This window comes from Phalangium opilio, unplaced genomic scaffold (genome assembly GCF_054372755.1).
Source record: "Phalangium opilio isolate 3A_F unplaced genomic scaffold, DU_Popi_V2 ptg000089l_1, whole genome shotgun sequence".
NCBI classification, from domain to species: Eukaryota; Metazoa; Arthropoda; class Arachnida; order Opiliones; family Phalangiidae; genus Phalangium; species Phalangium opilio.
The window spans coordinates 6,104,869-6,125,424 of NW_028324194.1; the positions used below are offsets into that span (position 1 = coordinate 6,104,869).

The 20,556-nt window shown below is 38.5% G+C and overlaps 2 protein-coding genes across 3 annotated transcripts in view; one reads left to right on the top strand and one right to left on the bottom strand.

Annotated features, from left to right (window-relative positions):
• Positions 1–1,408, bottom strand: part of LOC149647205 (ubiquitin carboxyl-terminal hydrolase 9X-like) — a 49,768-nt gene extending 48,360 nt beyond the window's left edge. For both annotated transcript variants that reach the window (XM_089850056.1, XM_089850055.1), the window contains exon 1: positions 1,296–1,408. The gene's annotated coding sequence lies outside the window, so the exon portion shown is untranslated. The remainder of the gene's footprint in view (positions 1–1,295) is intronic.
• Positions 1,409–8,983: 7,575 nt separating this feature from the next.
• LOC149647206 (voltage-dependent calcium channel gamma-5 subunit) lies at positions 8,984–18,922 on the top strand. The gene is made up of 5 exons (XM_089849713.1): positions 8,984–9,208; positions 14,004–14,545; positions 15,177–15,254; positions 15,913–16,050; positions 17,387–18,922. The coding sequence occupies exons 2-5, from the start codon at positions 14,143–14,145 to the stop codon at positions 17,638–17,640; spliced, it is 873 nt and encodes a 290-aa protein (XP_089705839.1). The 5' UTR covers positions 8,984–9,208; positions 14,004–14,142; the 3' UTR covers positions 17,641–18,922.
• Positions 18,923–20,556: the final 1,634 nt, after the last annotated feature.

Here is a 20,556-nt window from a genome sequence, read left to right on the forward strand (position 1 = left end):
CTCTTCGTGATTTTTACTGAGAGAGCTGGGGGGTTCTGGAAATTCTCTTACTTATTTTTTCCCCTCGGTCCTTGCTCTCTCGCCTCCCCGCCTGTTTTAGTTTGATTCCCAACCGCTTGGGAGCGTTATCTCAGAGCTCGCGTCTAGACCACGACCGGCTTAGAATATCGGTCGTGCGTCGTGGCTGATTTTGAAAATTATTTTTCTCTCCCGCGAATTTCACGAAAAATTCGGAAGGAGCCCCTATACAAAATCTACGTCACATCTAGCAGAACTAGATGTTTTTGCTAATAGATGCGCTTGGGCCCTTAGAGAGATGATCTCCTTATGACTTAAGCTAGGAATAGTACAGGTTGTTTGTCAGGACGCGAATTAAGCTAATGACAATCCTGATCATAATACGTAATACTTAATAAATCAAAATAACATAATTTCGGCAGCGAACTTTTAATAGTCACATTTCAGAAAACCCATTGAACATTTTTACTAAGACAAAGATTTTGAGTTCATTTCCAATAAATTACAGTCTGGCATAATCCGAATCGAATCTAATCCATCCCCAAGCACATCACCTAGAAGTGTTCCTCTGAATAGGGAAGAAGGGTAAACGCTGTATGCCTCAAAACCCCTTCGCAAAGTGCAAACTCTCATTATCGAAGTACCAATGCAATTAACTCACTATTCCTGTCTATAAATACACATTAACCTCTAATGTAAACATGTTATTACACATGCATTCTTTATTTTGACAGTGCAGAGTGCATGACTATGCAGAAATAAAAATTGAACGTGACTGGGTTCGCAGAGCGTGTAAAAGATATGGTTTTCTTATAGTATGATACTTAAACGCGTGCGTACATTTATATATTTCCTTTTTAAATGATATAACATTATTTAATTATGTAAAATTACGAAACGAATGTTAACAAAAACGAAACAAAATGTACATTTAACATTTATGGCATTTAGGGTTAATGCATTGTAACAAAGACTAAAAGCAAATAGACAAATGAATACGTAATGCTACGTAAGTATTAAAACGTATTATAATCATACGAACAACACCAAATATATTGTCTAAAATTAGATAAATTAATAAGAAACTTGAATAAACTTGGTTTAATTAAATTATTTAAAAAGAACGGCAGCGATTTTCGCAGTTTAACTTTGAAACACCCAATATCGGACAAGGCTTAAGTCAGTGACATTTTTACCAAGAATCGTAGTTTCACTGACAGCGGTTTAAGGACATGCAAATTAACTTAAATGATTTTCTATTTGAATTAAATTCTTACCAGTAATATTTATAAAATATTGATCAGGTCACAATACGCTTTCTCATCGAAGTACGATTATTTTTAGGTTTATCCTTCCGTTTCGTTCGGCGAATGTCAAGCGTTACTCCTGACACAGAGAATATAAGGGAGGAGTGGAAGCTCCCCCGCTCCACAAGCGTAAATAGTTATGTCTCGCTTAAATTATACTAGCGGCAAGGCTAGCGGTACGAGGGAGTTTCCGGCTCAATAGCGCCACCTACGATACCATTTAATGTCTCAAACGGAAATGCCTCGGTACTGCGCATTGAAGATGCGCGGTAGAAAAGCGAGACAAGTTTTGCCCCTCTTTCCACTCCTCCCCTATACTCTCTTTGCTCCTGATGAGTCCTAACTCTGCTGTCCACTCTCCAATGGTGCATAGCCAACTCGATCACGCGCTCCACGACGCGAGCTGATCGTGCTATGCTTGCGTCTGTTAGCGTTAATCGAGTGGGCTATGAATGGTGTTACCTTTACCATAGCCTCCTGGATCACGCACGATGAAATTTTCCACGATAATTTAAAAACCATCACTGTACAATTTCAAAATATTTGGACCAATGAAACCGAAAAAATCTTTAGGATAAAAAACTATGAAAGAGAAAATTATAAGATATTGCACAAGAAAGCCTTATTTTACATATCTCAATAAAGTATCAAAATATTTGGACTACTATTTTCTGAAATAAAAATAATTATAGCCAAAAATCAAGGTTTCTCCCATAGATGGTATAAAATGGAAGACCCGTGTTTTTGATTCAATTGGACGTTCTTCTCAATCGCGAGCAGCCTGCGTCAGCCGAGTCACGTGATTCAGGAGGCTATTCCATCACGTACCAAAATGTGGATCGACGGAATAACGTATAATAGGAATAACTCATACAAAACCGAAATAAGGCATAAACGGAATAGCTCATATTGGAAATAAGACATAAACGGGATAGCGCATACTGGAAATAAGACATAAAAATACAGCGCATACTGGGAATAAGACATAAACTATAAAGCGCATACTGTCGATAAGACATAAACAATATAGCGCATACTGTCAATAAGACATCAACAATATAACTCATACTAGGAATAAGGCATAAATGGAATAGCGTATACCGGGAATAAGGCATAAATGGAATAGCGTATACCGGGAATAAGGCATAAATGGAATAGCGTATACCGGGAATAAGGCATAAATGGAATAGCGTATACCGGGAATAAGGCATAAATGGAATAGCGTATACCTGGAATAAGGCATAAATGGAATAGCGTATACCGGGAATAAGGCATAAATGGAATAGCGTATACCGGGAATAAGGCATAAATGGAATAGCGTTTACCGGGAATAAGACATAAACGGAATAGAACAGCTCAGTTGTCAGGTCAGTGCAAAGAGAGTATAGGGGAGGAGTTGAAGCTCCCCCGCTCCACAAGGCTAAATTACAATGTTGTCCCTAAATTATACTAGTGGTACGAGGGAGTTTTCGGCTCAGTCGCGCCACCTACGATACCATTTAATGTCTCAAACGAAAATGCCTCGGTACTGCGCATTGAAGATGCGCGGTAGAAAAGAGCAACAAGATTTTCCCCTCTTTCCACTCCTCCCCTATACTCTCTTTGGTCAGTGTCTAGGTGAAACGTCAGGGGCTTAGCTTTGGCAGTGGGCGGCCATGTTTGGTAACTTTTTGGTTCTACTAAGACTTCTGAGATAGCTCTATCGCATAAACGGATTAACACATAAGTGGAAAAGCTCATAAATGGAATAGACATGAACGGATTAACGCATAATCAAAATAAAACCAAATTAACGCATGCCTGGAATAACAGATAAACTCTTAACCTGAGTTAACCATATTAACGCATAAACGGATTAACGTATTACCAACGTATAAATGAAATAAAGTATATATGGAATAACGTATAACCGGATTAATGCATATCCGGATTAATGCATATCGGGATTAACGCATAAACGGGTTAACGCATAACAGAATTAACGAATAAACGGGTTAATGCATAACAGGATTAACGCATAAACGGGTTAGTGCATAACAGGATTAACGCATAAACGGAATAACGTATAACCGGATTAACGCATACACGGAATGGCGCTAAACGTATAGAGTGCTGTCAGAAGCGCCGGTGTGACGTCACCCATGCTGTTTTCCCATAAAGAAAAAACGGTAACTGTAATGGCCGCCCATTGCTAAAGGCAGACTCGTGACGTTTAACCTTGGATCTGACGTCACAACTGACAGCACTCTATAGAGACCGTCCCCGTTCCTACTTCAGGAAGGTTCTGTCATAGAGACTATAACCCCAAGGAGTGGAAGGAATGCCTCAACTTGTTGCCCCTTATTCCGGTTTTCCTGGTACAAGGCGACTTCCGCTAAGCAAAATTAAACGGGCCGGAAGCTCTCATGTACCAATTTAGGAGCAACATCATTATTTGCGCTTGTAGAGCGGGGGACCTGCCACTCCTTGGGGTTTATAGTCTCTATGGTTCTGTTCAGAAATCGTTTGAGCAGGGATAAGGGAAGTGAGATGGATTGGAAATGCTGATGGGCGACCTGCGGTAATTTAACTCTCCCAGTATACCTCGCGCACGCCCCTACCATAGGTAGGCGATTGCAAAGTGCTGCCGCGTAGCGCCATTTTATTTGTATGAGAACTAGTTTCTATTAATAAGATAGAGGGAGCGTCCTTAACAATTTCGTCCGGTATGACCCTACCTAAGAGCTGAGGATGCTGGGAGGACTACGGTGCCGTAGGTGGGGTTACAGAGGCAACGCTATAAGTATGGGGGTTACCACTCCATTCCTCTCTCCTTCAAGAGTCAACTCGCACTGCCTCTGTGCTTACGCTGCTTCTCTGCAGGAACTAAGGGAACGGTCTATGCTGGTGATTCGCCAGATCTTTAATTTCCCGGTTTCGTGACAGAGATAATAACATAAACACGGTTTTCAGAACATAAACACGCTTAGCCAATTTGTAAGAGTGCCCTTCTTAATTTAATGCTAAAATGTTTTCGGAAAATGAAATTGTTCTTGAAAAAGAGCAGATAAGTATTTTTTGGTTTTTTCTTCAAATATTTGAGAGCCGTAAAATCAGTTGATTGCATTAAATAGTGCTGAAGGTTTTAAAAGAAATATAAGAAATATTCCAATATCTGAACTCTAGTCAATTGATAAACCTCACTCTTATCGTTTGATTTTTTCGGTCTTGGTCCAAATCAAAAGGATTTTTATATTATCTGTTACTTCAGTCATGATATTTTAATTATTTAAAATTTAAAACACTTTTTGATTAATTTTAAAATATTTTTCATACAGGTTGAACGTTCAATATTATTTTATATCCAAATGAAATATTTTATGTCATCATTTAATAATTTTTTTATCAGGGATAGATTTAATATTAGAAGTAGGAATGGAGAATAGAGTAATGTGGTGGGCGCGCGTCAAAGTCCCGGACCCCCTTCCCCGGGACGGAGGGGGGTATGAAAGAAGAGGCGGGTCATAGCGACAGAGGTAAAAAAGAATTACGTATTTTTCGCCGTCTCCGTCAGCAACGTCATCAAAACGTTGTTTAAGCGAGCAGCCAATAATAATAAGATATTTAATTAATAAAAATAAGATAATTTAAACTTTTCTTTACGTGTTAGAGGGAGCGGCTCTATACTGGGTCCTATGAGTCGGACTGAAGTAAATACTAACCGTTCTCCATCCCTACTTCTATCCCTGCCTGAATTAACTAGACCACTGTTACTTACATTTATGAGACAAACAATCCACTGTTGGTAACAAATAGTTAATAAAATGATAGCGTAACATCACATTATTACCGACTGATTTAATAAGAGGCCCATTTGGTAGGGCATAAGTGGATAAGGAGATAAGTGTGACCATCAACTATTATGATAGGGTTTTAACCCATGAGGATCGGTAGTTAACAAGCGTGTTTTATTTAAGCCACTGTTGGAAACGCAATTTTGGAACAGTTTTGATATGATGTGACGCGTCGCCTCTGATATGTAGAAGATACCTTGAGTGTCTTTTCTTGAGACGTAAGGGTTTCTTTGCCTTGTACGTGACACTCATTCTTATATTATAACTTTTTGATTGATGGCAGATTTATCGCAGACGACAGACAAAATTTTAAAACCATTATTTTCACATGCATATTTCAAGAGCTTCTTGCATAATAGAAAACAAGTCTTCAGCTTTCATTGAGTGGTATGGAAAGTATGCCAGAATATGTTTGAAATTTGTAGTAAGGCCTTTAATCATTATGGTCATCACGTGAGACGCTACTGTTAGATCAGCTGATGGTTCACCCATTTTTTGTTTAATCTCTTCCGACTTCAGTTTATCACCAGCTGCATTTAGATGAATGAACCCTATAATATAACCCAAATCCTCTTTTATTTCAATTTCATCGACGATGAGAAATAATATTTCTGATGCTCATTAACAATATCTAGATCAATTTTATCATTCATTTCTAGAATTACTTCCATAATAAACCCACATTTATTCGATAATACCAGAAGTAGGATAAGGGACTAGAAGTATCGAGGTAACAAATTCTTCACTTTGCGAAAGTGAATATTCTTGATAACGAACCAACGGTTGGCCCTCTGGTAGCGGCTTCTGAATTTTCCCTCCAAAACGTGAGACCTCACGGTGGTAGACGGCCGAACTAGATTCAAGCACCCGCGTCCGTGTTCCGCGGCTTTAGGAAGGGGATAGGAACTCGCCCAATTTTTTTCTCTCAAGTGTAGGCGCGATGGAAGCGGCATAAAATCCTCAAATTTGTTCACTAGTGCCAGGATCTATTACCAATGCTAGAGCTCTTTACTTCTAGTCTCATCCTACTTCTGATAATACTGAGCTATAAGAGTATAAAGTTCTAGATGTTGGTTTCTTCAAGCTTCGTACCCAGTTGTTGGTTTGGCTTTTACGTAAGTACACCATTTAAACATTGTAGGTTGCCATTTATTGGGTCTCTTGTGTGTTCTTTTTTTTCTAATTAATTCAAATTGTTGTTTCATTAGGATTTTCAAAAGGTTAGAGTAAAAGTGATATCTAGTTTATTAGGAGAAAACTGTAGGGGTGTGCGAATACCACTTTTTGGGTATCGAACCGGTTATCGAATACCAAAAAAGTTTCCTTATCAAATACCGAATCGAATAGTTTATTCCAAATCGAATACCGAATAGTTGGGCCTTGGTAATTTTTTTCCTTCCCGATTAATCGCGAATAGTTAAGCCTAGTAACCGCGAATATTTAACCCTAATATTCGCGAATACTAGGCCAACTATTCGCGGTTAATCGGGTAGTAACCCTAATATTCGCCAATAGTCAATACAAAGCAAGGAGAAGAACATTTAGAAGCTCCTAAAGTTCAAAATACCTCTCCTCATTGGTGGTCAAGTATTTCTTGAAATTTCCCTATTCACTTGCTGGTAGTTTTTGATGGGGACAAATAAAATTGGGATGATATTTTTTAAAATAAGGTGGGTCTCTCTAGTGTCAAGGACCTAAATTTATGGTAGTCGAACTTTAACCGAATAGCCAGTTCGGTATTCGATATTCGAATCGAATAGTGAAAATGGGCTTATCGAATACCGAATCGAATTATTCGGTTCGGTATTCGATCGAATTATTCGATTGAAACGGTTAACCGCACACCTCTAGAGAAAAGGAATAACTTCGCCACAGTTCCAGCTTTATCTTCAGTCCAAACGTAGGTCCGGAGTTAATCCGCGCCGCCTCTAAATTACAACCAGCATCTCATTGGTTCTTGAAAACTCACGTCAGCGCGACGCGAATGATTAAAATTACGTATTATCCGAGTGAGAAGAGACGAAACAGCCCATCCTCCTTTTACGTCCCCCTTGTATTTTGAAAGGGGGACTGGGACTATGGCGCGCGAATACTTAGGCATCTTATACCTTCTCCCTAATAAACTAGATATCACTCTTGGTGGGGTGTCATCAGATAATTTCGAAAAAACGCCTCCACACGGCTCAACTTTCGGTTTACTCAATGATTTTTCCAATTTTTTCTGAAGTTTGTTTCTTAGCCTCTTAGGGCTTTTTACTCCATTCTCACTTTACTCAATTTTTCCGTTGTGATTTGTTTTTTCCTTATTTTTTCCACCTCTTATTTTGGCCCTTGTTTGTGCGTATAAGTATTTGGCGCACTAACACATGGTATAGGCGTGCACACTAACACATTTTATAGACGTGCGCACTAACACGTGGTATAGACGTGCGCACCCACACATGGTATTGGCGTGCGCACTAACTCGTGGTACAGGCGTCTGCACTAACTCGTGGTACAGGCATGTGCACTAACTCGTGGTACAGGTGTGTGCACTAACACGTGGTATAGGGAAACAGCACGAACAATTCAGTGACGTCACCGGTTTGTAATTTTTTACCGCCCGATTTGAATTTTGAATCGGCCGCCATATTGTATGTGTCGCCCTCTACAAAAATACATTGAACTCTCGAAAGATGGTGCTATACTGTTGCGTTTTTGAGTGTAAAAGCAAAGCTGTTGCTGAAAGTCGTGAGATATTCTTTAGAATTCCAAGAATAATAAGAAATCAAGGTAAAAAAACCTTGGATTTATCAACTTTTGGGACGTTATGGCCGGGTAATCATTTAAGCCTTGGCTCCAATTTACCGTATTTTTACAGTAAGGATCCTCATAATTAACCAATGAAATTTTTTCTATAGGCCTATACCTTTTTTTAGTTGTTTCGGCTAAAGTTTCTAAATAATCTGATGTATCGAAATTAATTTGTTGATTTGCCATGTCTTCCACTATATTTATAAGGTGCTTTTTACCAATAATTCACATACAACATGGCGGCCATTAAATAAAAACAAATCCAGAGGTCGCGGCTTCCGGGCGTGACGTCACTAGAAGGTCAAAAACCGCTTCATGCTGTTTCCCTATTGGCGTGCCCACTAATTCGCGGTACAGGCGTCTGCACTAACTCGCGGTACAGGCGTCTGCACTAACTCGCGGTACAGGCGTCTGCACTAACTCGCGGTACAGGCTTGCGCACTAATTCGCGGTACAGGCGTCTGCACTAACTCGCGGTACAGGCGTCTGCACTAACTCGCGGTACAGGCGTCTGCACTAACTCGCGGTACAGGCGTCTGCACTAACTCGCGGTACAGGCGTCTGCACTAACTCGCGGTACAGGCGTCTGCACTAACTCGCGGTACAGGCGTGTGCACTAACTCGTGGTATAGACGTGCGCACTAACAAAGGCTATTGAAATCCAAACAAAGAGAATTCTCATGGAAATATACGTCATTTTATAACTTTAGGAAGCACTGAACTTTAAAACAATAAAACGTTGAAAAAATATGGAAATTTACAAATGGAATAATCGTTGAAACTGATCGAGAAGTTGAGACCCTTTTCCTCTCAGATTGCCTGCAAGACTACTTAGTACTCCGCAACCTTGATTGTATGAAATAGAGAAGCAGCTAGCTCTAAACGTTTTTGTAAGCAGGGTTGGTGAGTACTATACTAACACGCGGGCAGCTCTGCGGTTTCTATGACAACGTATTTGGCACGAGGCAAAGCGTCATTTTCGGAGACGCGCACGCGTAATTCACTCATTCCACTTGCCAGGAATGGAGAGAGGGTCGTGAAACGCTGCAACAATCAGATGGCTAACATTTGCCTTATAGCGCCGACGGGATTTGGAGCAAATTAAACAGTTTTGTTTAGAGAAAAAGAGAGGGGTTGACTATTGCCAAAGGATATTTAAAGACCGAGACACCATAAACCAAACCACGATTTTCACTTAACAATTCTCACGCTAAATGAAGAAGTTCTCCGCTAAAACCTGAGTTCTGATTGAAAGAGGTATGTATCAGAATGTGGTATTTGATTTCTTTAATAATAATTAACTGTTCGTAATAAGTAACCCAATTTGCGCCTTCACTCCACGTACCAAAGGAATTGTTTGTTTATTATTTTTTAAACGCAATCAATCCAACAGAGACTCGACGAAAGGAGAGCACATAAGTCTCTCCTTTTAACATTAAGTTTATCAATTTAATAGTCGGTTCATGATTGGTGATATCGTCAACAGCTCTCTATCGGTCTCTATTATCATGTCCGCTCTGAGTCCCGACGGAAAAGCTAGCTACCTTTTGGTAGAAATAGAAGAGATAGTATTTATCATTAGTTGTGTGGAAGCTCTTTTTCATGAAATACGTAAAGATGTGGCGTATGAAATTTATGGAAATTCGTATTTCACAAGAAAATAAGAGAGTTTTGACAACTGCGCTTTGAGTATTCCACTATGGAGAGAAAAAAGCATGATCTAGGGTTGGCGAATTATGAAAGATAAAACAGAAAAAAAGCTGGGTTAGATGAAGCCCTACACCCAAAAGTCGAGTTTAAAAAACATTCGCTATAGTCTACAGTTATTTTTTATAATGATGATTTTACCTTATCCTCCTTGCTCTATCATTGGCTAGTTCTTACAAATATGATGACGTTAAAAATGGTAATTTACCGGGTAAATTATCCTTTAAAATTTTGAAATTACAAAAATTACAGTAATTTATGGTATTTTATGTTTTAACAGGCTTATTACCGCGGTAATTTTGTAATTTACCGGTAAATTACCATTCTAAAATTACGGTAAGATATAAATCGGTAATTTACGCGGTATTTGATAAATTACCGGTAATTTACGGACGGTAAATTACCGACTCACATCTCTAATTACGTCCCATTTAACTAGTGGAAGAAATTTATTTTATTATTTTTTATACTGAAACGCCGAGCTGGGTAAGGTTTAATTCTAATGTGAACTTCGGTGGGGGTTACAAGCATCTGATTTTACCAAATGTTCTCTAGTCTTTGTCGTACTTATGGTCATGAACCTATGATAGCCTTAATTTAACTAAATAAAACGTCTCCACTCTATGAAGGTTGCTGCTGTTTTTGACCTTAGAAGTGGTAAATTATACTCTAATAACTCTATTACGAAGCTTCTTTACTATTTACAGTCCCAGAGGCAGTGACGAGGCACTCCATATAGTAACCGTCCACGTCCATTCTAAACCAGACTTATTATTCACCCTTTTTTCAATGATTTCCTGATATAATAGTTGGCTGTTACTTTTGTCATGCTCTATTGAGATGATGAGATAGATAACGACATATATGGTAACGTAATGCAAATGACCTCTGTTGATTAAGATGAGTTGAATCCATTTATAAGGTTAAATCAAAGGTGCTGTTGAACGCTGTTTTTAACATACGTTTTAAAGCCAATCCACAAATTACGAACCTCATATTTCTCAACAACCTTAGGACAAAACATTTTATCGATTTTGCTTTTCGAAAACATATCATCGAAAGATTGCCTTAAAAATACTAAATAGTATACTTTAAATTTATTGCGTTATTTTTCTGGGATAACTTCAAAATCGTGGCAATCCTGTAACCGCGCCTATTGAACGACTAGTACCACCTGACAGATTCAACCAATAGATCGTCCTCTTCACAGCGGGCATCACGAGTAGGGACCGTTCAGAAAACTTCATTGCTCTTAACTTCTATACAATACTATAAATTAATACATGGTTTCAACTGGAAGTAACCATTTTTTTATGCTCTTACAAATATAAAATTCTAGCCTGAGGTTTTCATTTAAGAAGATGCATAGACTGAAGACCGTTGTTTTTAGAGCCACTGAATTAAAATATGGAAATTGCTATTATTGTATATTTCCGACAGACGACCTGATAAAGTACCATGGCCGGATTAAGCAATATGGCTCCCGGGGGCCGAGATAATATGCGCCCCCATAAGCCGGAGAAAAGGGAACAGCAAATGTTGCTAGAGGGGAATAGTATAACTCAATGCGCCCCCAACAAGCCTTGTGCCCGGGGGTCACTGCCTCACCCCCCCCTTAAACCGGCCCTGTAAAGCACTATGTAGTGGAAGAATATTATACTAAAAGCAAACACTATATTCTTTATGAAGTCAAGAATAGTCAGAATCGTTGACTTGCGCGTCCATTGGACTTAAAAGATTGTTTTCTCTGTACTAATAATTTTTCAATGGTTACAATTTCAACTATAATTCTTTTTACAATATATTAGATAACCTGTGTTCTATTTTATCTAAGGGAATGACTGGCCAAAGAATTAATTTAATTTACCTAAGGGTAGTTTATTTCAATGCAATGGCACAGCGCCAAACCTGTCTCTAGTCGAGACGTTTGTTATGGTAAATCCAGATCTTCACTCGTAAAATGTAGTTCTCAGAGCGCGCAGCTTGGAATAATAACAAGAAATGAAACCACACTACCTGTTGAAGTTTTCCACGCAAAAAGAAATTTAACACTATCAAGGTACCACTGGGTATTAATATACCATGACGAATCATTGGAAACGACTTTTTCTTCTTTAGATGTATGCAGCATGTATCATAAGTTTATAAGATATATTCGTATACTTCGTTATGCTAGAGACTTACAGCTCGAGCTAGTTCGAGAACGACAAGCGAGGATTGAATACACTCGGTTAGTTTTTCAGTCCATCTAGGTCCTATTTAGTCTGTGCTAAGCCTTTGACAGTGCCTCACAAGGCATCGCATTACGAGAATTTATGACCTACGTCACTTAATGACAAGCTCCAGTTTGTAACCAGTGACCAACTCATGGAACATATCTTATGAACTTATGCTGAAGGGGTAAAACACCAATATGTCTGTACGACGTGATATTTCCAGAATATAGATCTTTAAATGCGTCATTTAAATGGTAATTACAACTATTCAACATTATCTTATTCGTGAAGAAAATGGCAGTTGTCGAACGTGACACAAAGCTCTGTTAATTTTAGTCATAACTTCCGACGGCATAAAATCTGCTAAGTTCTGATTCCGTAACACTTCTATTTCGAGGAAATGAGGTGGAATTGTTCTCTTAGTTCCTCTCATCCCGACATGACAATGATCTTTTCGGAAAGCACATTCCAATTGAGAGGAATGCGGCCCTCCTTTCCACCGAGGCGTGTCCTTGCGTGTATTTCTTTCTTCAAGTATTTTGGGCTAAGCATCAATTGAATATAAACAGGCACTCCGCGCTAAAAAGATCTTAAGTCAATTTAAATCATTGTGAAACAGAAGTTTAAAGAAACGTGTAGCTCCCGGGAGCAAATAGCAACAACACGAAGCGTAGAACCTTAACAAATTGGCACGAATTCTTAATTTTTGCTACCCTTGAAATACAGAAGTTTTAATGAAAATATTTGTGGCACCTTTCCCGTGCAGACCCATAAATTTGGGACCATTCAAAATGTGGTTTTGTTCAGAGGTCACGTGAAGTTTCTTACCGAAGGTGTTATGAAGGAACGACGAAGATACGAGGATGGTTATTTTATTGGTGTGACATTTTTCGTATATAGTGTTCACTATTTTTGAAAAATTAGAGCTACAATCTTGCTCACCTATTTTCTATTTTTCAAATCTTTCTCCATAAAGACAGATTTTTATAATAAGAAAGAAGTTCTATAAATAGTTAAAGGTATAAATTACAACAATGTCGAAACCGTTGCCAAGCGAATTCTCAGTGGCAATACATACAGTGTGGAAGAGATCAGTCGAACACTTATTCTGTCATTCTTATTTTTAACTTTAAATTCAGTGTCATAGGTTCGACATTTATCATGTCGATTGTTTTTCCGTCAGCAATTCAGCTAGGTTTTATGCTACAAAGCATTCGTCTGATCTAATTCTAAGTTATTTCGAAAAAAAAAACTCCATACATCATAAGGTTTATTTTAATATCACAATGACTTCGTTATCTGGTTTCAATAATTTCTAAATTAAATGAGCATGAACCGTGTCCAAAAAAATAGCAAAATGTCTCCGCTCATAAAGCAAAACTAACAGTAATATATCCGCTGTATAACACCCTTTATTACCCGCCCACAGAAATTGCAACTGTTTAATTACTTAATCCTCGAAATGCGAATTGTCTTGAGCTACTGGATAACCAATAAATTTCACACAATGCTCGATATGTTAAAATTTTGAAATTTTACTATGTGTGCTAGATGGCGACCTAGTCGTCCGGTATTTACGGGAGGTATTTCTGTGGGCGCTGTCATAATCTGTCGGCTGCCTTTAGTTAGTGGCTGATATTCCCTGTCGTCGAACGTGCTCCGTAACCTTGGCAGTGGGTGGTAGCCTCGTAAGTCCCGTATACAACCCTGGGTGATTTCATCTTGACAGGGGCGAAAAGTATATACCCATTACAGAGTGGTCATGCAGACATACTTCGCGTTAGCGTAAGCCTACTCCTCAGGTGGCATAGGGGATAGCGAAATATTCACACATACAATGTGGCTAAAAACTGAGGCATGCGAAAGATGGCACTGAAATCTTAGGCATAATGGGTAAATTACGCTGCCGAGCATGTCACACCCTCTTTGCGCTTCCAGTCAAGCTGGTACCTTCTCCCCTTTTTCGGGAGAAGGGTTACGAAGGTTTGGGCCTCTCTATTTCATGCATTACTTGCAAATATTTTCCAGTATAAAGTGGATAATGTAGATTCTACTTATTTCTAATTCCATGCTCAGCTTCAGAGTTGTCTTTTACAGTCAACGTAATTCTAGATTTTATTATTTTCCAGAAATTCGAATCAACTTTAACAATCCTGACGAGATCTAAAAGGAACATAACATCAAGAAGACATCATAATTTGAAATAGAAAAAGAGCGAGGAATTCTAAGACCTATAAAGAAAGAAAATGAAAAATTGTTAAAGATGTTATGAAATATATGAGTAAAGTGGCTTCGTATCAGCCGTTGCGTAAAATAGTTAGTAAACTGGAGCCAGTGGGTTCGAGAAGCCGAAAACATGACGACGAAGAAAGCGAACCAGGGAGCCAAGGTGGGCCCATGTTCCGTCTTCGACGAAGGATTAGCCGTAACGCGGCATCCGTTTATGTCTGCGAGCAGCGGGTGTTGGTTTCAATCACCGGAGGAACTATGATTGCCGCCCTCTTTTGGATCGTCGCCATTTCCACGGACTACTGGTTTAACGTTGATTACCCAAATGGAATTTACCTTAATAGGACGGGTGTAGTGTTTTTAAGTAGTCATTCGGGTCTATGGAGGATTTGCAAGAAATTGGTGCACAATACGACCAAAGACGGAGAAGGAACAACTGTTAGTAAGTTATTAACTGCTACATAATTCGGATACTACCACTAAAAGTATATAGATATAAAATCGAAAAGTACACTTTATTAACAATTCCCTGCCTTTGGCTGTAGACGACATGTAAACTAGGAAGCATACTATCCTCTTCTCAACCAGGGAAAAGTTTCTTGACGTCATAGGTTTATATAGAAAGTAGTGCATGATGCTGGTGATCCAAGCGTCAACTTTATGGCCTATTCACGGCCTGTTCTCTGTGCCACGGTCAGGAAAGTAATCATACGCAGAAGGGGGTCGACACTTCAGTCTGCTACCACGAACTTTCTCGTGACGTCACACTCTCCTAACTCTTACCTAGGTTTTAGCGACCGTATTGGAAGTTGTCAGCTAAGGCCATACAATTTAGAATACCAATATTGACGTCAAGTCCCTGTAGCTCCTCCCCTCTAAGTACCACTCCATTCTGGGATAAAGGAGGGCTTCTTATATTACACGGCGCGAGAATTTTTCGGCGAAGTGTACTTTTTGTTTTTATATCTATATACTTTTGCTACCACTCAACCTACTCTACGCAAGAAGGCGGTTCTCATTTTGAGTCTGCACGAAAACCTAAAGGAACCACGTTATTTTTCGGTATTTTTCAGAATCATGTGAATATCATCGTCTTTTTCCAACCGACTTAGAGATTAAAAAGGATCCAGAAATGGACCGAACAATTTTAGGTTAGAACACATTTTTTAATTTTGTCCTTTCGATTTCACAATTGTTCTATGATCTACTTAAACAATTCTTTTTCGTTGCGATAACGGTATTTAAAATATTTCGACATCAAGCATTGCAAAGTTTTTATTTCCATGCATGACTTTTAGGTAAAAATAATTCTTGTAATTTGCATGAGCCATAAAAATACCTTCTAACTTCAGTATGCAAGGACACCATTTTTGTATATCCATTTTGAGAAACTGATCTAGAAATTTGCTATACAGACAGCAGAGGTACCATACCACCATTCACTGTTTTTCTCTTGGGCCAGAGAGAATTGGCATGGAAACATGGAACACTTACTGGGACAATTTTCAGTTATCCCTCTCTTAGTTACTAAAATTTATAAAACATTTTAGAAAATGGCAATGTCTCTGGAACACTTAAAAACTGAAATTAACTACAGTAAATTTTTTTTCTATTTAAGTGCTCTGGAAAATTAACATCTTTGTCATGTTAGCGACATATTAGATCCCATTAGCACGTGAAAACTATACTTCGAAAGAGTGACTTTGGAACGTTCATTGTTTCAAATGTCACAGGAATTCTATTTACTGCTGTTCAAATATGATTATTTCATCAGAAAAATTAAATTATGAAACGTACTTTACTTTTCAGATTATTCAAGAACCGAAACAGCATTTTCTATTATAAGTCTGTGCCTAATGCTTATGGGAATTTTCTTCAGTTGTTACACGTTTAAAGAACCGCGGTATATGTTCAAAAGACTCGCAGCTGGAGTTCATTTTATAACAGGTTGGTATTGGCAACTGCATCACCAATTTCAGAAGTAGAGACAGTGCGATGCCCTTTGGTTAAGGCTGCTAACTCTAAAGCGTTTAACGTTATGGTAAACCCCTTCTAGCGCGATGGAGAAAGTGCACCGTGACATATAGAATAACCGGGAAGCCCTCATATGAGCGGTTCTCGCATGAGAGGACCCCAAAATAGCAGTTCTTATAACCGCGGTTCCCTAAATAGCGGTTTTCGTAAACGTGGTGTATCGTTACACCTGTTTTCTAAAAGCAGTACAACCAGGATGTGTGAAACGAGTCGTTTATGATGGTGTAGGCAGGGTTATAGGTAAGGTTAATAAGTTCGGGCTTAAATTTGGATACTTGAAACCTAAATAGTATTAGGTCAGGTAAGGTTAGGTTTTGTTGTACTTGATAGGCAAGGTTAGGTTTTGTTGTACTTTAGGCAAGGGTAGGTTTTGTTGTACTTGATAGGCAAGGCTAGGTTTTTTTTATTTGATAATCAAGGTTAAGTTTTATTTATTTGATATTCTAGGTTAGGTTTTGCTGTACTTGATAGACAAGGCTAGTTTTTTATGTACTTGATAGGCAAGGTGAGGTATTGTTGTACTTGATGGGCAAGGCTAGGTTTCGTTGTACTTGATAGGCAAGGTTTGATTGTGTTGTACTTGATAGGCAAGGTTAGGTTTCGTTTTACTTGATAGGCAAGGTTAGCTTTTGTTGTACTTGATAGGCAAGGTTGGGTTTCGTTGTACTTGATAGGCAAGGTTGGGTTTCGTTGTACTTGACAAGCAAGGTTAGTTTTTGTTGTACTTGATAGGAAAAGTTAGGTTTCGTTGTACTTGATAGGCAAGGTTTGATTGTGTTATACTTGAAAGGAAAAGTTAGGTTTTGTTGTACTTGATAGGCAAGGTTAGGTTTTGTTGTACTTTATTGGGAAGATTAGGTTACTTTATAGGTTATGGTTTTTTATGCATAAAAGGTTTGGTAAACTGTAGGTTAAAGAACTCTTCAAAACTCCAGTTAAACATTGCTATTTCCCAAAACAGCAGTCGCTATTCCTTAAACAGCAGTTTTGAATTAGACCGCTATTTTTAGAACCGCAGGTGCAGTGCCGGATCAACACCCTCTGGGGCTCCTAGGCACTAGGCGTTCCGGGACCCCCTGTGATATGACAGCTGAGAGCATAAGGCTGACCATCAGGGGGCCCCTAGATACGTGTTTCCAGTGCCTAGTGGATAATCTGGCACTGCGTAGGTGCTATTTCGAGAACTGCCCTTCCGGAAACTGATGTTACATGATACACCCGAATAACTTATTCTTGTGCTTTTACACAGCTATTACGGTGCTTGTAGTCATCGAGGTGCTCGTGAACTCTGTAAAATATGAAGAACAGTTCCTTACAGCTAGACATCCTAAAGGTGCTATATGGACTTACGGTGTTTCTTTCGTGTTAGCGTGGATAGCGTTTGCTCTAATTATCACCGCGGCCTGCACCTTCCTTTTCTGCTCTCGGAAGCGAAAAGGCGACAAGGCTGCTGATGAATACCATGCCAGGGAAGAAGAGCCTCAGATATTGGGGCGCATATAATTAACTGTACATATATGTAAATTTTGATCCGTGTGGTCATGATTTCAAGCCAAATGTGGATTAATTTAATGTTGTCAACCTATTTCTATTTTATATATCACTTCCCATATGGGAACAGTCAATATCGTTAGAAATTAGGTTACACCATGGGGCTCAAACCCCGAAAGAAAGTTTTTGGTGCTTTTAAAATATATTTTGCTTTACGAGTTGATAAAAATCTTTCAGGGTGTTCAAAAGGAATAATGGCATATTTTTCAAAAGCTTTCGGTCAAAGAGAAACATTTTCTTGATAAGAAACGAAAATCGCTGCAATTGTTAGCTAGAATCTGTCCTTATAATATTATTGATCACTATACCCCATCTTCGTGTCAAAATTAGTTTAATCATTTTGGCTTTGTTTTAAATTGCTGAATATTTTACACCAAGTAGCCGAGAATGTGAGATATTTACCTACTTCTGTTTCTAAACACTACTAGGTTAAAGGGTATGAGAAGCTTCGTTTGAAAAACCTCTGATTTATATAACAAAAGATAGAATTAATTTCTGTGAATTCAAAAATATCAAGCTTTTAATTCTCCGATTTCTGGTTATTTGGCAATATGCATTTGAATATCCTTCATTTTTAATGAAAGGCTAAAACGTTTCCAGTAGGCTGACGTCACAGATATATTTTTTCACGTGAGATGGTGCCACTCTCTCTGCTATCAGACCCAGAGTTTAGACTGGCGAGAAGCTCGAGACGCGTATACCTCGCGCGTATAGGATTCCCGCGCTTTTTTTCCTCACGTCATAGTGATGTCATCAAACGGGCGAATAAGCTCGACAGGACAAATTTGTTGATATATCGAAACTGAGTTTTCGGGATTTTTCAATGGATTTTAAAAATAGATACTTTAGTTCAATTATATTAAAAACTTGATATTTTTGAAAGTAGAGACTTGAAAGTGTAATATAATACCACTTTCGTGCTAAAATATGATATGAAATTGTAAATTCCCATACCCTTTAAGGATATTTATCATTTATTCCTGAGGCAGATTATCTAAATAAGATTTTTTTGCACCTTTTACCACCTCTAAATTACTACCCTTTATGTTTTCAGAAATACATATTAAGAACCTGAAATAGCCTTTTGAAACTATAAGTTAATCAATACTTGGTCTTCCAAAATTTTGGTTGAAAAAGCAGCATATGTATGGGCATATCAAGAGATAATGAATCGAACGTATAATAGAGAGTGAAATTTCTGAAAGTGTTGAAAGTGAAAGGTTTTCCAATATTGCGAGGGATTTGTGAAAATTTCGATAGCTGCCATTCTTACCAAAAAAAGCAGTGCATCCTTGATTCAAGAAGCTAAAAGCTAGAGGATTACTCGGGTTTATATGTCTACGGTGAAACCCGGCAATCAATTTACAAGAAATCAATTCTCACCATTCTCCCTCTAAACAGAAATCCCAACTACATATTCTGCTCGACACAAAATCAAATTTTGCCGGCTTGCGTCACAAAATCAGTGCATGAGCTGAGAGAAAGATGAAGAACAAATAGAACACGAGTTAATTCCAGACGGTGTTCATTTTCCAAAACCATCAAAACCATCAAAATCATATTCCTAATCCTAACACATAATATTAGAATATTATTTCCGAAAATTGAAACGGCCTTAAGATATGGAATCATGTACGGACTGTCAACTAATCAGTGGCCTTAATTTGTGAGCGATGTCACGTGTTGTGTAAAAACCTACAGCGTTTCGAGCTAAGGGCCGTATTTATTCCTATTCTTATTTTGTAGTGGAAACAGGGATAAATGAGGTGAGATGGATTGGAAATGATAAAGGGGGCGACCTACGGCACCGTAACTCTCCCAGTGTACCTCGCGCACGCCCCTACCTTTTGGTTGGCGACTTTTAAGTGCTGCCACGTAGCGCCACAGTATTTGTATCAGAACTAGCTTCTATTTTTAAGACAGAGGGGACGGGCGTTACGATTCCGTACCTACCTAAACGCTGAGGATGCTGGGAAAAATACGTTGTCGTTCTGTAGGTGGGGGAACATAGGCAACGTTATAGGTATGGGGGTTACCATTCCATCCCTCTCTCCTTCAAGATGGAACCGTAGGTCAAAATGAAACCTCTTCCTTCACAGCACTGCACTTGTTTCTCTACAGCATTGCAGTATTTTTAAGGAAGTTACTATGTAATGGATCCAGAATGCACTGCTATTTTGGCCTTGGTTGAAAGCTAAAATCCTAAACGTGTTGTAAAATATAACAATCAGGTTGGCAATCGCAACCAAGAACGTTATTTAAATTTAAGTGAATGTAAAATTATACAAAGATGTCCGGTAAAATGTAAAAACACGTCTGAGATATCTTATTACTTGAAAACTATAGGCCTAGTCAACTACACCTTTGGAATTTATTAGCGACATACAATAGAGCGTCATGGCCTTAAAAACCTTTCAAAATTGCGAGAGGGATTTTTTTCGAACACTGTCTAAGGTGCATTGATATTGATTTATACAAACACACACACATACACACGTTCGATACCCATTTTAATTTATTAAACCAAAATGAACTACGCAGTTTTCTTAAACCAAAACACGAAGTTCTTGACATTTCTTAAAAAAATATTCCTTCAAACCAAAAAGGCTTAACACCTTAGTGACCTCAATGAATTTAATTTAATATGAATCTGAGAACTGAAATTAAACAAAGGCACTATCACGCCCTTGAAATATATTTATCAGCAGTTCTATTGGGACTAAATATTATTTGTAATAGTAATAGCAAGAAGTGATATCTAGTTTACAAGGGAGAAGGTATAATTTGCCTAAGTATTCGCGCGCCATAGTCCCTGCCCCCTTTTCAAAATACAAAGGGGGGACGTAAAAAGAGGCCGGGCTATTTCGC